Genomic DNA, 18,318 nt, shown 5'->3' with positions numbered 1-18,318 from the left:
CCACAAGGCCCACCAACACTGCATGTTTTGTGGAAATTTACACAGGTAGTTAATCAGCTCTGCTGAGACACTAATTACCCCACCTGTGAATGTTTGTGGTTTTCTGCAAAACATGTATTGTTGGTGGGCCTTGAGGACAGGGTTGGGGAGCTCTGCTCTATAGGACCCAGAGTCTTCCCTCTCCTTAGCTAAGTATCTGTTTGTTTGTTTTTTTTAAAGTTTTGCTTGAGGGTAGGAACACACTAGGCAGAATCGCACATGCGTTTTCCACTATGTGCTAAGGAAAACGCATATGCGATTCTGCCTAGTGAGTTCCTACCCTTAGACTCCCTTTAACAACATGCTTCTTTAATGTGTGTGATTCAGACTCTACTGAGCCAGGAAGACCAGCAGAACAGCCAGGCAATTGGTATTGTTTAACCACTTTACCCCCGCGCGTACGGATTTCTCCGCCCCTTTTTCCATCCTTTCTCCCCCAGGGACGGAGAAATCCGTACTTTGCGCACTCCCGCCGCTGTCCGCGTTCCCGCTCGTAAACACGCCGCCCGCCGCTAGTAAACACGCCGCCGCCCGCTCGCCCAGAGATCAACGAACGGGAAAATCCATTCCCGTTCGTTGATCTAAGCCCCGCAATGACCTGCTGCCGCTCGGCTGAGCAGCGCGATCATTGTGAAAAAATAACAAAGTCCCAGCCTCTTTCTACTTCCTGCAAGAGTCCGGAAGGACGCTTGCAGGTAGCATGAAACAAATTGGTAATGTTGCCATCTTGTGGCCAAATAGTAAAACTACACCCTAACCATTTTCTACACACAAATAAACTTGTTTTACACAAAAAATTAACTCCTTACCTCCCACACTCCCCAATTTTTTTTTTTTTGTAATAAAAAAAAAAATAAAAAATTTACAATAAAAAAAAAACATAAATAGTTACCTTAGGGACTGAACTTTTTAAATATTTATGTCAAGAGGGTATAACACTGTTACTTTATAAACTATGGGCTTATAATTAGGGATGGACGCAAAACTGAAAAAAATGCACCTTTATTTCCAACTAAAATATTGGCGGCAAACATTGTGATAGGGACATAATGTAAACGGTTTTATAACCGGGATAAATAGGCATATACATTTAATGGGTTTTAATTACAGTAGCATGCATTATTTAAAAACTATAAAGGGCGAAAACTGAAAAATAATAAATTTTTTCCCACATTTTTTCCTTTTTTCCCATTAAAACACATTTAGAATAAAATTATTCTTGACATAATGTCCCACCTAAAGAAAGCCTAATTGGTGGCGAAAAAAACAAGATATAGTTCATTTCATTGCGATAAGTAATGATAAAATTATAGACGAATGAATGGAAGGAGCGCTGAAAGGTGAAAATTGCTCTGGTGGTCAAGGGGTAAAACCCCTCAGTTGGGAAGTGGTTAAAGGACCACTGTCATGAAAATCTTAAAACTTAAAATATAAATAAACACATACAAATAAGAAAGTATGTTACTTCCTGAGTAAAATGAGCCATAGATTACTTCTCTCATATGTTGCTGTCACTTACATTAGGTTTTAGAAATATGACATTACTGACAGGTTTTGGGCTAGTCCATCTCTCCATAGGGGATACTCAGCATGGCCTTTATTCATTATAAAGACACTTCCTGAAAAAGTTTTATACAAAGATGCTGGTCAGCCTCCCTGCTCAACGTGCACTTTTTTGGCAGTTGGACAGAGCAACTGACATTCACTAAGTGCTTTTGAAAATAAAGAAAAACCTGAGAACCCCCCCCCATGAGGAGATGGGCTAGTTCCAAATCTGTTGGTTCTGTCAGATTTCTATTACTTACTGTAAGTGATAGCAGCATAGGAGACAAGTAATTTGTGGCTCATTTTACTCTGGAAGTAATGTACTTCTTATATGTATATGTTTATATATATTTTAAAAATTGTATGATTTTCGCAACAGTCTCCAAGGAGTTAAGCATGGATTTGTTTCATTTGCTTCATACTTATAGAGAAAAGTTGTTACGGAAACAGACCTCTTTACATTACTTTTAACACTACAAAGGCAGCACTTTTGTTACACCTGACAATTTGAAAAGTTGACCACTTTGCATGTAAATACAGTATATGCTACTTGGAAACAGACCAATCGAATGCCAGAAAGGTGGCTTTTGATTGGTCTGTTTTCAAGCTGTGTAATTATATCCATACAAAATTTCCATAATCCTGTATGAACTCGGAATGAGTTGCATTTCTAAGACCATCCCTAGTGATCAGTTAAGCATATGCACAGTATATTTTACTGTGTGTAAAAAAAATCACATAAAAAAAAGCTATTCATATGCACTGTTCAAACTCATCTGCCAAATTCAAAACTAAATGACCACAGTTGGTGTTTATCAAATATTTAATAAATGCATACTAAGCAGAAATGTACAAAGTAAGAATTGTCCCCCCTAAAATGACTGGGCTGGTAGATGCTAACAAACCATATGAAAATGTAGTAAACATGCAAAATGTTTAATTCAGAAAAATGAGAATTGATTTTAAGTTTGAAGATCAGACTATTCTTTTTAGGTCGGACCAGTTTCAGTTGTTGAAGTTATAATTATGCACAGCTAGTACAAAATGTCCTTTAAAATGAAATGGAAATAGTCAGTGTTTCTGGGGGAAAAAACAGTACCACAGTATGTACAAGGAACATTTACATAAACTGGTTGTTTAAAAAATACTGACATGTACTTATAGTTTTAAAAAAATTATTCTTCAGATCTTCATGTTTTAAAGTGGCAAAGAGCATGCTTCAATAAATAATTCTAAATATAAAAGTCTTCCTGTTGGATTCTTAGCATTATTAAAAATGATTTAATGGTGACATAAGCAATCAATAGAATAATTTGATAAACCACATAACAATTTCTTACTTGTCTCATGGACTCCAGCCATGAGATCTCGATTAGGGATGGTCATTGAGATGCACATCATTTGAAATTGATGCAGAATTATGCAAAGATTTAATGCAAATGTATATACTTGAAAACAGACCAATAAAATCCAACCTTGGCTTCATTTGACTAGTCCATTCTCAAGCTGAATAAATTGCATTGCAAGATTTGCATAATTCTGCATCAAGACTAGGGCTAGGAACACACTAGGCAGAAATGCAAGCGATGTGGAAAACGCTAGTATTTTTCCCTCTAGTGATAGTCTATGGGCCGCATAAATGCACGTTTTACATTGTGCATTTTTGAAAATGCACAACTTGCTGCATAATTTTCAAAAATACATGTAAAACGCACATAATGTATCTCAATGGAGACACGCATTTTTACATGCCTTTTTGATGTTTTTTTTGTAAAAACATACTGTATTGTATTCAATGGATTATGTAATAAATAATGCAAATTGCACAAAAAATGGGTTAAAAATGCAAACTCGAAAACACAGTCTCAAACCCATGCAAAGACACAGCAAAAACGCACAGTGCAGAAAATGCATGATTGTCAGCACTGCGTAGTGTCCTCCCAGCCTGAAGTAGTTTCATCTCACTGACCATCCCTACTCTTCAGTCTGTACCCCTTCAGCAGAAATTCTCAGTTCCACACTTATGGGTACATACTTTTATTATTAATATTATAATTTATGCAAATATGCAAGTGAAAATATTGGTCGGCTCAGCCCACCAGATTCCACTACCTACCACTGATATATCAGTTTTTGGTGGGCAGTTCCTGCACTTTATTTATTTATTTATTTTATGTGTGGATTTACATAGTGCATATCAAAAATGAATGCATGCATAATACACTGCTAGATATTTTGTCAAAATTAACTACTTGTGGTATTAAACATAGCTCTCAGCTGCCTTTAGCATTGCACATAATGATTGATAAGTAAAACAATTTTCTGAACTTGCAAATTTTCTCTTACTTAGAATAAATAAGAGGTTGAGCCAATTAAGCTGCTGGTCAATAAGCTAACTTCTGCTTAAAAAAAAACTGCATCTTGAGGCTTTAATTGGCTTAGATTCCTACTAGATCAGGAGAGATTTGCATATTAAGAGAATATTTGCTCATCACTACTTGTAACAAAACCTCAGCCATACTAATTTAGAAAGGTCTTGTAAAACATACATTCTATTGTGCTGTGAGGTTTTTTTTTTTTTTCCTACAATAGCAAATTGTATAATATCAACAAAACTATAGAAAGACATTTTACTGAAGGTGATTGAAAGGTAGTATGACTGCTATCTTTGCATGATTCACAGTCTTCCTTACAGAATGTACACGGAGACAAATGCCGCATGACCTCTGAGTTGTAGCTCTTTACTGTTCTCATTCCTGTTTGGGAAAAAAAAAACATATTGAGAGGCGTTAGTAGATAATAGACATGTTCGGTTTATTCTTTTAAATATTTTGCTACCTTCAATCTTCATGCAAATTAAGAAGATTTAACAGCATCCAGAAATGGATGGCAACAAAACGCTGGAAAGTTCTGAAGTGGCCAGCAATGAGTCCAGATCTTAATCCCATTGAACACCTGTGGAGAGATCTTAAAAGTGCTGTCGGGAAAAAAACACCCTTCTAATAGGAGAGACCTGGAAAAGTTTCTAAAGGAAGAGAGGTCCAAAAAATCAGAGTGAGAGGTGTAAGAAGCTTATTGATGGTTATAGGAAGCGACTGATTTCAGTTATCTTTTCAAAAGCGTGTACAACCAAATATTAGGTTAAGGGCGCCAATAATTTTGTCCAGATCATTTTTGGAGTTTTGTGTGACTTTATGCCCAATTTGCTTTTTTTCCTCCCTTTTTTTTGTTTTGTTCTAATACACACAATGGGAATATCGGGTATAGCAAAATATTTGTTACTACAATACTTTTCTGTGAGAAATACTTGATTTTCTGGAAAGATTTCTGGGGTGTCAACAATTTTGGCATGGCTGTATTTCCTTGTAAACCATGCAAGTTGCCTGGCTGTCTTTCTGATCCTGTGTCTCTAATACTGATGTGCCATAGAGCCTAATAGGCATGCAGGTCAGGAGTTCTAACTCAAGTCTGACTGGATTAGCCACGTGCTTGTTTCAGGGTTGTGACTTAGACACTACTGATGCCAGAGGATCAAGATGCAGGCAGCTGACATTGTTTAAAAGGAAATAAATATGGCAGCCATCATATTACTTCCACCTCAGGCTCACGTTAAGGCTCTGATGCTGTATGTCTGTGCTTTTTTTGTACTGTATTCATGGGCCCGTGGGCCTGGTCATGACCCCCTGTACCCAATGTCCTTCCCTGACAAATTGCAGAGAGAAAGGCAGGTGAAATGGGACTATTTTTTCACCTGCCGTCTCTCTTCGTATTGATATGGCCTAACACCAGTTTTGTTTAGATACCCCCAATCACGGATTTTAAAGTTTCAAAATAAAAAAGTATTTGTGATTAAAAATTGCCAAAAGCCGTGGACTTTAGTGGTTAATAGCAAATCCCCCTTATTTCCTATAAACACCAAATTTGCAAGATATGTTTAATAGAACAGCGGGAAGAAGGGGTCATTTTGTTTTCAAAAAGACCTTGTTCGGAACTGAATTCATGATCGATGTCCGATCACGGATTCGGATCACAATGTCGCATAGTGAAAAAATGCTCATGAATTACGGATATGCCATGTTCACGAGTTGTATCCGAGCAACACTACCCGACACTTTGTTGTTAGTTCCGGCCAGGTCCGGAACAGAGAAGGAGAGCAGTGCTGGTTGTAGCTCCACCCCTCCCCTTCTGATACTGTTAGTGACTCCACCCCTCCCATGTGTTGCCCTACCCCTCCCAAATGTGACTTGCCCCCTTCTCACCACCACACACATATTAACCTGTTACAAAAAGGCTTAGTAATGCTTTCTAAGGGGAAGGAACACTTGTGGCTGCCCTAATACCACTCTTGAGGAGGACATGCTGCTACCCTAATGTGGGGACTCTAATGATACTTTTGGAGGGGGCCTCGGCCCAACCAGAAATTTGTTATGGAGCTCAGTGATTTATAGCTATGCCCCTGCCACCACGCATGGGGATTTTCTCCAACGGATCTCCATGCCCACCAGCAGCAGGAATAAAGCTCTGAGAGTGAAGGAGAAGCCGTATCTCCCCTCTGTTTCAGAACCAACCTTTCCCACTTTCTGATGGGCATGTTACTCTTTAAAGAGACTCTGTAACAAAAATGTCATGCTTTGTTCTACCATCCTACAAGTTCCTAAACCTATTCTAATGTACTCTGGCTTACTGCAGCACTTTCTACTATCACCGTCTCTGTAATAAATCAATGTATCTTTCCCCTGTCGGACTTGTTGCCCTGTGTCTGGAAGGCTGCCAACTCTTCTGTGCTGATCTGTTATGCACGCCCCCCTCCAGGCCCCTCTATGCACACTCCAGTGTGTGTGTTATTTACATAAGCCAGCAGCATCTCTGGTTATCAGTGAAAGAGAGCTGGATAAAAATCCTCCTCTGTTAAGGTAGCCATACACTGGTCGATTTGCCATCAGATTCGACCAACAGATAGATCCCTCTCTGATCGAATCTGATCGTATGGCTGCCTTTATTGCAAACAGATTGTGAATCGATTTCAGCCTGAAACCGATCACAATCTGCTGAGCTGCCGCCCCCCGGGCCCCCGCATACATTACCTGAAGCCTGGTCCCGGGCATCTTCTCCGCATCGGCTCCCGGCGGGCATCATCTCCGCATCAGCTTCCGCATCCCGGCATCCAGCATAACTTTCTGTCACTCCAGTGACTGCGGAAGTTCAAATAGAGCGCCCTCTATTTGTACTTTCGCTGTCACTGCAGTGACACAGGAAGTTATGCTGGAAGCTGGGATGCGGAAGCTGATGCGGAGAAGATGCCCGCCGGGAGGTGATGCGGAGAAGATGCCGGGAGCCAGCTTCAGGTAATGTATACCTGCGTCGGTCGTACGCCGCTAGCGATGCGCTCCTTACCCGCGGTGATCAACGGTAATTTTCTGCACAGCACGATCGACGGGACCGCACTTTTTTGGTCCGAAATAGAACGAAAATTAGCGTGTTGCGTGAACGATTTGACAGCAGATTCGATCCCAGTGATCGAATCTGCTGTCGATCGGCGGAAAATCGGGCCAGTGTATGGCCAGCTTTAGGGTGTGAAAGGAGCTGGCTGACACATACTGAGGAATTACAGACAGGGCAGAGCTGTCTGCAGGAAGAAACGATCAGCCTGTCACTAGTATTCAGTGGATAAGAGCTGCAGGGCGACAGAAGGTAACCACACAAATGATCTCTTGAGATTCAAAAGGAAGGCTGTATACAGCCTGCTTGTGTATGGATGTATTTTCTATGTGTGGACATACTGTACATCAACCTACTTCCTGTTTAGGTGGCCATTTTGTTTGTTTATAAACAAACTTTTTAAAACTGTTTTTGACTACTTTTAATGCGGCGGGGAGCGGCGAAATTGTGACAGAGGGGAATAGGAGATGTCCCCTAATGCACTGGTATGTTTACTTTTGTGCGGTTTTAGCAATACAGTTTCTCTTTAAGGTACTCATAAAATTAAATAAATACGTGAAAACAGAGAAAACACTATAATTGCTTCGTGTGAAAATGCTTCTGAAATGTAAGACCAATTCCTACATTATTTTGTGGTGAAACAGAATATCAGAGACTAAAGAGCGCCATGATTACCAAGGAAATGTAAAGCACGGATATGTAAAGCAAACAGCAGTCACTGTGCCCTGCACTGTTTTTATATAAAATGATGTGCCTGCCTGACCCTACCAGCTTTTGAGACTGATTGGACATCTATTCGAGAGACTTGCAGTGCAAACAAGGGGCTATGGGTGATTTGCTTAGCAAAAAAATGACTTGAATCACCTAAGTAATGATTGTCAACCCACTCCTTAAAACAATGAAGAAATCTACATGTCAAGCTAATTACTTGTGCCACAGCTTTAGCGTAAATACACCTACTACAGTAATATGGTCAAAGTATATGTTGACCGTTGTGAGTTAGGTGACATGCCGAGAGCCATATATGGAGGACACCGGAAAGCCGCTGAGAGCTGTGTAGCAGATGGTGTCCGGATGATTGGTAAGTTGTTTCTGCTGCCTCAGGGAGGGTGGGGTGGGGCGGTGTTGTTTAGTGTTATTTTAGTGCCAGTTCAAACAACAGGCAAGTACATGTATCCTGCATCAGACAATCACTGCCTGTGCTGGATACCAGGGACTTTGATATATATATATATATATATATATATATATATACAGGTAGTCCCCGGTTAACGAACGAGATAGGGACTGTAGGTTTGTTCTTAACCTGAATCTGTTCTTAAGTTGGAACACTGTGCCATCTCTGTCCCCTGTTCCTACTCTGCTGTGCCCCCCTGTGCCTCCAGTGTCCCCCTCTGTGTCACATCTGCCCTCTGTATCTGCTTATACAAGTTTAAAAGCCATTTTGACATTTTTTAAATCGATTTTCTCAAAAACTACAAGTCCAATTTGAAAAAAATGTTTTTGACTTGTTCCCATGTAAACATAGAATCCATACCCTTCACATCGGCGGGTCATTAGTAAGTCGGGGGTTCGTAAGTCAGAGACTACCTGTATATATAGCATACATTTTATGAAGTACTAATACAGTATTAGAATGAGTGTCTGATTTGTATTAATGATAACAGTTTATTGGGCATGAATGCCAAATTCCTTTATTATTCCATACAGATTCTATCTCTTAATGCCTGCCATAAATCTACAAAAAGAATTGATAGATGTTGATATTGTATTCCCATGCTATTCTGAAGGTCTATTTGATCTATGCAGGCGGAGAAAAAGATGAGAAGTGCCGGCACTGCTGTAAACTGCTTGTTTATTCATAACACATGGTGCAACATCGTGGATTAAAATGTATGCATATTCAGAAGTAACATACCGGTTTGCTGGTAAAGCTGTGCGAAGGGTGCTGGGGGATGAGAGCCTTACGGCCGTTTCACGCAGATGCGCTTCTACGCACCTTTCTATCCTACCTTCCTTTGTGGTCTATTTGATCTGTAGTAGACCTGTTGGGTTTAAATTCTACCTGATGTTCTTCAACTATAATAATATTGATAATTATCATGATCGATAATTTAATTAAAATTCCTCACAAACATTTTTAATAATGTTTTTGATAGAAAGGGGAAAAGTTAGAACATAGATTTGCATTGCTGTGTGATATTTTATTTCTCTGTGGGTAATCTTCCCAGTGCAAACACAAACAGCACAAAAAAAAATCTCTTTCCCAGATTGTATATGTGTTTAGATCTCTTTGTCCCTATCGGAAAGATTTCACTAGTGACCCTTTTGCCATTGAGAGAGGCCTTTAGTATAAATATTCCCTACATTACTATGCTTAAAAATGAATACAGAGCTTTGACTAGAGTTCCATTTAATATATATTCACAGGACACTTTATTAGGTACACCCTGCTAGTATCGGGTTGGACGCCTTTTTGCCTTCAGAACTGCCTTAATTTTTCATAGATTTGTCATAGATTCCTGTGATTGTCTGATAGCTATTTGTGTTAACAAGCAATTGAACAGGTGCAACTACTGTATTTAAGTGGCCAATGAATAAGTATATACATAAAAAAAACAAAAGTTTGCTTTCTTAAAGAGAACCCGAGGTGGGTTTGAAGAATATTATCTGCATACAGAGGCTGGATCTGCCTATACAGGCCAGCCTCTGTTGCTATCCCAAACCCCCCTAAGGTCCCTCTGCACTCTGCAATCCCTCATAAATCACAGCCAGCGCTGCTGACAAGCAGCTTGTTAGAGTGGGCTGTGTTTATCTCTATAGTGTCAGTCTGCTGCTCTCCCCGCCTCCTGCAGAACTCCGGTCCCTGCCTGCGTCCCTTCCCTCCCTGCTGATTGGAGGGAAGGGACGGGGGCAGGGACCGGAGCTATGCAGGAGGCGTGGGGAGCAGCCGAGAGTGACACTATAGATGTAAACACAGCCTGCACAGCGAGGCTGTGATTTATGAGGGATTGCAGAGTGCAGGGGGACCTTAGGGGGGTTTGGGATAGCAAAAGAGGCTGGGCTGTATAGGCAGATCCAGCCTCTGTATGCAGATAACATTCTTCAAACACACCTCGGGTTCTCTTTAAAACAGAAAGTACTTGCAATAACTCAGGTTGGAGTGAGCGCCAGGATTGGTTCACCATGAGCTTGCTGGGTACTCTATACACTTATAAACCACCTCCTTTTCCAACACATTACTCACACTCACACACATACTGCATAGATTACCTGGCTCATAGTAATCAATTACTGATACATGGGCATCTTGGGTATACCCAACTTTTGAATCACGATGGGAAGGTATATCCACACAAACCTCCGTCTGATTAATCTAAGGATTAGAAATATATTTTATTTAATGTCTACAATAGTACATTCCTGATACACAAGATAAAAAATACAAATAAGATTAATTACAATTTGCATTAAATATGAATTTTAAAAAAAGTGTTACTATTCTGTTTTATGGTTGAATATGAATGTGAAAGGTCACTTACACTGTCAAAATATATATTGACTTTGCCCTCTGCAGTTTCTTCTATTTTCTTGACTGGATATTTCAACAACACTCCCTCTGGAGCTAGTCTGAAGCCACTGAGCATGTCCACCTGCATCAGAGCCATCCCAGTCTGAGCTGATGTCTCTGTTCCTAAGTACCTGTTATGGACAATGTAAAGATAATCAGAATCACTTAGATTTGTCAAAGGATGTTCATTCAGTTTGTTAAAGGATAAATGAGTCACAATTAGGGATGGTCAATGAGATGCAACTGCGGAAAAAATACTTTACAACACAATGTACGTTTAGGACATGGTATTCAATTATTTTTGAAGTACTGCTTGTTCTGTTCTGTACACATCTTTTGTTGCATGTTCTAGCTCAGGGCTGCCCAGAAGGCGGTCGCGATCTACCGGTAGATCGCGACCGCCTTCTCGGTAGATCGCGGCCTCCCGGCCGCGTCTCGTTAAATTTTGCGGCCAGCAGCTCATTATGTTTAGCTGCCGGCCGCTGGCCAATAAGGATGCAGGAGGAGAGGCTGCGAGTTAGAGAGGGAGGAGAGAGGCGGCGCGGCCGCTACGTCATGGCTGGGGGCGGCGGCGGCGGGCAGCCTGCAACGTGCGTGCTTGTAACATGCCCGGCGCAGCCCCCAGCCATGACGTAGCGGTCACGCTGCCTCTCTCCTCCCTCTCTCCTCGCCGCGTCTTCTCCCCTGTATCCTTATTGGCCAGTGGCCTGCCTGCCGGAGGTTCCAGGAGTCCAGAGGACCTGGCTAACCTACGCTGCAGGTACATATACCTGGCTAACCTAAACTGAGGGCCCCTATACCAGGTTAACCTACACTGAGGGCCAGTATACCTGGCTAACCTACACTGAGGGCCCCTATACCTGGCTAACCTACACTGAGGGCCCATATGCCTGGCTAACCTACACTGAGGGCCCCTATACCTGGCTAACCTACACTGAGGGCCCATATACCTGGCTAACCTACACTGAGGGCCCATATGCCTGGATAACCTATACTGAGGGCCCATATCCCTGGCTAACCTATACTGAGGGCATCTAACCTATGCTGCAGGCACATATACCTGGCTAACCTACGCAGGGCGGGCGGGCAGGGGAGGGGTGGCGTGCTTAGCATTTGGGACATTGGTAGATCTCCTGGCCTCGGCAAATTTTAAAGTAGGTCGCGAGCCGAAAAAGTGTGGGCACCCCTGTTCTAGCTCAAACAAACAAAAGAAAGGCTATTGCTATTTTAAAACAGTGTGGATAATAGATTATATTACCTATCTATTTTAATTAACATAACTAATGTAACTTAATGACAGTATGTTTGTTTAGGCTGGAGTTCCTCTTTAAATAGCATTCACATATTTTGCTTTTAAATATATAAATAAATAAATAAATAAATAAATACATAGTGCATGTGGAGCTACACTAACTAACAATCACTTTGTTCTCAAAACAGGTATAATTTATTAAGGTGTGTGTTACAGTTATTAGTCTAGTTAGCTATTTAATGTACACCATCCATCAACATTATTCTCTATATTAACAGCAAAACACTACACATTTACCTGTAGACACATACATTATTATACCAGTATCATAACATTAACCGCTTCTGGATGGTGGTGGGTAAAATCTATGCTCTGTTTGGGGCTGTTTATTCCTGACATGGAGTAGATTTTATTCACCACCGCCTTGCCGTTTGCTCTCACCATTCCTAAAGCTGTTTGCGTCACTTCACTGCACCCACTCGCTCTGCTGTCACGCGGACAGCAGAATTGCATCATGACTCCATGATTGCGGTAAGCCAATCACCAGAATCACAGTTCTTAAAGAGAAACTCCGACCAAGAATTGAACTTTATCCCAATCAGTAGCTGATACCCACTTTTACATGAAAAATATAATGATTTTCACAAACAGACCATCAGGGGGCGCTGTATGACTGATTTTGTGCTGAAACCCCTCCCACAAGAGGCTCTGGTACCGTATGGTACTCTGGGCAAACTGCCACAATGTAACAATGACACACACAGGAAATGGCTGTTTATAGCTGTCTGTTAAAGCCAGAACAGCTACATAATCTGCCCACAGTAACAATGTCACCATGTAATACATGTCAGAATGTGAATCTGGGAGAGGAAAGATTTTACAATGAGCAAACTCTGACTAAATCATGTATACATAATTATTGTAAAAATTAAGCACCTTTTTATATTAAATTATTTTCACTGGAGTTCCTCTTTAAAAGGGCACGGGCAGCTCTGGTCTTAAAGGGGGCCATAGCCATCCTTCCCAAAGTGGTTAAATGGATGGTAAAGGTCATTGTAATACAGCTGAAGGAAAGTCAAAGTCAGTTTGCCTTGCTGCTGACCTGCACAACACTGGACTATTGGCATACATGCAAATTAAAAATCTTTTTCATTCTTTTAATTGTTATTATTGTTTAATTGATTAGGGGAAAAAAATGGAGTTGTTGCATTTTTAAGCTGGATACATTTGCACACATTACCATCATTTTTGAATCAACTTGAAATTATTTGCATCACAATGGCCATCCCTGTTATTAACTAAACGGGCTTAGACGTATAAAATACAAAAGGGTGCAAAAAGTTAACTGAGGCTTTTAGTAGGATTCGCCTATGTAGCACTTACTGTAGCACAAGCACACACACAGAGGAATATTCATTACAGACATTTGTACATGTCTCCCTTAAGAGCTATATAAAATATTCTGCAATATTTTGGTCCAAATCATTGCTCGGTTCAGGTTCTTTATAACATATTACTATTACCTTATGTCCAAAGCAAATTTAAAACAACTGACAAGGGTCTCCCCACGGGCATGTTAAGCTGTTGTTTTAAAAAGATGTTGTAAAATATTTACCCACCTTGGGATATAAATGTCCCAAGATATTGCTTAGAGCCAGTTAATGTGTTTCATTGCTATGATGTTATATTTGTCCTGGAATCACTGTGATGTGCAAATACCAAATTCGTTTTTTGAAGACTTTTATTGTATAGAGGCTTTTGTTGTCCTACCATTTAAAGAAAGCAAGCAAGGGATAAAGAGGTTGAAATCAGAAATAATGTTTCTCTGAAAAGATCTCACACTCTCTGTAAGATGGAGTGGGATGTATATAAACAGTTTGGTAACCATAAAAAAAAGATCAGAGAGCAACCGTACCTTTTTTTCACATTACTTTATTTTCCTCTATTCTAAACCTTTGACCATGATAGTGTCATTTCAAGTGCTCATTGCCAAAATGAATTTAGTCAGAAAGAACAAACAAATGAACTGTTACATAAAATCATAGTTCCGAGCATTTCTTTTCAGACCAGTACAAACATTCAAGGGTCACAAATGGAGGCCTGTCTACCTGAGTCAGCTGATACTGATAGATGCTTATCATAATATTTAGGTAACAAAACTACTACAAAATGCACTTTATAGAAGTCAAGATAAATGTTTTGTTATATACAATTAAAAAAAATAAAATTACATTTATTAGATGTACAATTGTAAAGAAAAAAGTTCTAACTGCAAATATAAGCTCATTTCTCAAGCTCAAGATTTTCTTTTCTGGAAAGAGAGCAATTTCTGACTTTACTTGGCTTTCAGATGAAACAAAATTGGAACCACATGACATGCTGTGAACCAAGGAAGAATGCACAAAAAGCAGAGAAAGTGCTAGATGCATTATTTAGGTACTGCTACTTAGTGATACAGGGCAACATTAAGCTTGCCCAAACAAGGCCCAACAGTACTCCAGGGCTAGTGAGCTTTTAGGTAATTTGACACAACAAACTTTACAGTGAACTTCTTTTTAATCTCATTTTTAAAGGTTTTTTTCTGACTGAAAAGGTTAAGTCATTATTCCTAATAATAAAATGGCATAGGCACATAAATGAACTCAGTATAAATGTGATTTGTGAAAGCTTTCTCCCTGTTTTGCATGAGTGCCTTAAAGACTATTATAAGACCTGCAAATAAAACACATCGGGCCCAATCCAATGTACTTTTTCTCCCAAGTTTTCTCATAAAAGATAATTTTCATCTTCTGTTTAAAGAAACTCTGTAACTACAAAAAGTTCCCATGGGGGGTACTCACCTCAGTAGGGGGAAGCCTCCGGATCCGATCGAGGCTTCCCCCGTCCTCCTGTGTCCCACGGCGGTCTTGCTGTGCCCCTCCGAACAGCGGGCATGTAAATATTTACCTCCATGGCTCCAGCGCAGGCGCAGTATCTGCTCTCCGCTCAGAGATAAGCGGAAATACCCGATCGCTGTCGGCCCGCTCTCCTGCGCTTGCGTAGTAGAGTGGACCCGACAGAGATTGGGTATTTCCGCCTATCTCCATACGGTTTGCCGCAGCAGCGCCCCTGCTGGAGCCAGGAAAGGTAAATAAATCAGCGCTTATCAGCACTTGTCAGCCTTGTCAAGGGAGGATTCTGGGACACTTCGGAGGAGCCAGCGCTGGACTGCCTGCAGCTACAGCAGAGGGGGAAGACTCATTGGGACCCTGAGGCTTCCCCCTACTGAGGCGAGTACCCCACAGGGGACTTTTTTTTTTTGTTACAGAATCTCTTTAAGATAGCTTTTCATCACTCTGCAACTGAAAAAGTACCAAAAACTAGGAGAAAAGGAACTATCAAAATTATTATGAATATTTTGTTGCTCATTATACTCATTATTCTTTTATTTAATAAGATGTGAAATATCACATAAGAGAAAACTTAGGGAAAAAAAGTGAACTGGATCAGGCCCATTCAGTGATAATGCACAACAATGTTTTGTATTGTAAAGTAGACTTCCCTCTATGTCAATACTAATAAAATAAATAACAAAAGGAGTGTGGCCCCTTCCCCTTAAAGAACCCTATGCCTACCAGCAGAAAAGGCTTGGCTCTAAAATAGAGGGGTGACATAGCCACTTCCCTCTATTTCAAGACATTACCACTACTGGTGGCCCACAGGGGCTCTTTGGACAAATCCACATGCCTGGCAATTGTCTGATAACAGCTAGGGCTATACAATCTCCCCCTACGGTGTAATAGTTGGGGTGCAACTGTGTGAAATACTAAAAAGCTGCAATATGCAACAGTCACCCTGAGTGAAAATATCAATATGTAATAATATGAATGTTATCGTCAATGGGGTGGACACAGTTTAACACAACTACTTGGTTGGACTTGTACAGTAAGTTAATAAATACCAATGCAGCATACCGTTTATGCACTCCTAGGATTGACAGTTCAGTATGTTGGTAGTACAATGCAGCTACTTAAGGGACAATGTGACCCTGCAGTACCTACCTACCTGAACACACACTTCTACCAAAGTTACTGAGTGGGCACTGGGGGCATACTATGCTTCTCTCAGTACTAGGTGCAGTTGCAGAACAGGTAGCAACAAACAAGCTAATGCCTGGTCTGGAGGACTGCAAGTAACTTGTTGTTCACACAGTTGTAACCTATATAAATCTTCACTGATCCTAGGCTGAGCCATCTGCTATTGCGCAGGAGCATGGACCTGATTGGGCTCTGTTATTTCAGCCTGAGCAGGACAGAGCTAATATGCATGTGCATGGAGACACCTCCTTGGGGGTCCCAGCAATGGAAAGAGACTTTGGAGGAGTATGGAGGAGCCCTTTTTAGGATCCAGATGCTTCCCCCTTCTGAGGTGAGTATACCTTAGGGACACATTTCTATCTCACAGGTTTACTTTAAGAGAACGTCCCTCCAGAATCTCTGCAAAAAGCCTTCTGTCAACAAAACAGGAGACCAACTGCAATTAAAGAATAAACTCTGAAGGCTTCAGAATAAAATATTACAATCTCCTGTGTGTTGTACTGACTCTTAAATTTAAATTTAGCTCACAATATGTATAAGGCCTCAAGAGAACCACCATACATATTATATAGAGGGGGTGCGTATCAGACCGCTTCTACTTTATGAAGCAATCAGATTATACCATACACACTGGTTTCTAATCATTTATCCGACCAGACATGGAGATTAACCTGAAGATTCCCCAGGTCCACCATTGGTGGGGATGGAGCTCTAGAAACAGAGAAAAATGGTTATGTTGCTTCTCCACTTTAGGTCCACATCCATCTACAGTGAGGATAGACCTCTTGAAATAGAAGAGAGAGCCGTCACCCCTCCATTTTGAAGTCATGCCCTCTCTGCTGTGGGGCTTATTTTATGGAGAATGGCCTAAGCTGATTTTTTTTGACTGGCTTTATATGTCATTGAACACATTCAGCACCCTGGAAAGCTTCTTGGGCTGCAGTCTCTGAACAGAAACATTGAGCCAGCCACAGCACATAATGAGCAGCGCTGTGCCATAAAACTTCTAGCATGTGAGCAAAGGCTTTATAGGAAAACAACAGAAGGAATGACTCAGGTACATCAAAGCATGGGCTTACATAAGAAGCGCGAGAACATTTTCTCTATTTCCTTTGTTTCAGCTTGGCATACCATTACACACTCAACAATACACCTGAAATGCATGAATTTACTGTGGACCGTCAGAAAAACTGCCTCAGGATAAGTTCCTGTGTGGTGAGAATTGAGAAAAAGATCAATTTAGTGAAACTGTATAGGTCAACTATTACACTACACGATAATGTACTGCCATGCAACATGGTCTAAGCGAGAATAATTGGTATGTATAAAGAAGAAGAAGGAAGAATACTAAGCAGCAGGTTAACTTATAAGATTTATCTACGCTAGAGTTCAAAAAATATTTTAAGGGAAGTATACTGATTTTAATGCTGTCTTATTTTAATTTCAGTATTTAGACTTTTACAAACTGGTATTTTATTTTGATATTCAGTTATTTGTGTTCTGGGTATATATGTTTGACCAGGTAATTAAACCCATGCGCGTGGTCATGTCCCTGTTCCCCCCTGCACGCGTCTGCCCGCACACGCATACACTTCCACATCCATCAGCACACGTCCATCTCCTAAAGGAAGAGATAACTGACTTATTCAAAGTCAAATATGTTCTATGAGAAACATGGACCTATTACCCATCATCCAAATTTTCAAACATAAATTATTTTTATATTACAGTATATATTATCAATATTGTTTTTCCAAGAAACAGTATGCTTCTTTACTATAAAGCTTCCCTGGAGAACTGATCAGAAAACACTGCATAGGCCAAAATTTTCAACTTCTGCCTCACAGGAAGGAGAGTGATCTCCTTGTGTCAGCAGGGGCGTAACTGCAATGGACTGGGCGACCCTGCAGAGATCTGTTGGTAGGTACATCACGCCCACGCCATTACAGACCACACTCTGTTCCAGCCAGAACAGTAATAAATGTGCAGACGAGCATTCTTATACTTTACCTGGTGGTTCCACCATGATACATGTATCCTCCACTTCCTCTCCAGCTGTTTGTGCCATGCAGCCAGGCAACCACCATGTGGGGACTGAAGTCACATTTTGATTGCAGCTGAAGAGTTAGTTGAGGATACATGAATCATGTCGGGGCCAGGTAAAATAATGCTCTTTATTATATACAGACTGCCCTTCTGCCAGACACTGCCACCAGCTGTTTCTGATGATAAGCTTCCCCTGCTTCTTTCAGCAACTCGTCTCCTCCTACTCCTCTCTAAATCCCCCTCTGAACTGTCCCCCTGGTCATCATGTCTATTGGGATCCCACATGACATCCATGGCAATATCATCATCATCATCATTATCCTCCACAGCTTTGCTTGTATCAGACACCT

General features: G+C 40.8%; 1 protein-coding gene across 3 annotated transcripts in view; it reads right to left on the bottom strand.

The window, feature by feature from the left end:
- Nucleotides 1–2,389: 2,389 nt before the first annotated feature.
- Nucleotides 2,390–18,318, bottom strand: part of CD109 (CD109 molecule) — a 255,948-nt gene continuing 240,019 nt past the window's right edge. For all 3 annotated transcript variants that reach the window (XM_068281496.1, XM_068281495.1, XM_068281497.1), the window contains 3 exons: nucleotides 10,566–10,725; nucleotides 10,297–10,399; nucleotides 2,390–4,340 (listed from right to left, as the gene is read on the bottom strand). In XM_068281496.1, coding sequence (XP_068137597.1) covers nucleotides 4,168–4,340; nucleotides 10,297–10,399; nucleotides 10,566–10,725 — 436 coding nt within the window. In that variant the 3' untranslated portion in view covers nucleotides 2,390–4,167. The remainder of the gene's footprint in view (nucleotides 4,341–10,296; nucleotides 10,400–10,565; nucleotides 10,726–18,318) is intronic.

Source organism: Hyperolius riggenbachi, chromosome 4, assembly GCF_040937935.1.
Source record: "Hyperolius riggenbachi isolate aHypRig1 chromosome 4, aHypRig1.pri, whole genome shotgun sequence".
Taxonomy (NCBI): domain Eukaryota; kingdom Metazoa; phylum Chordata; class Amphibia; order Anura; family Hyperoliidae; genus Hyperolius; species Hyperolius riggenbachi.
Note: the sequence above shows the minus strand (reverse complement) of the source record. Positions and strands in the feature narration are given on the sequence as shown.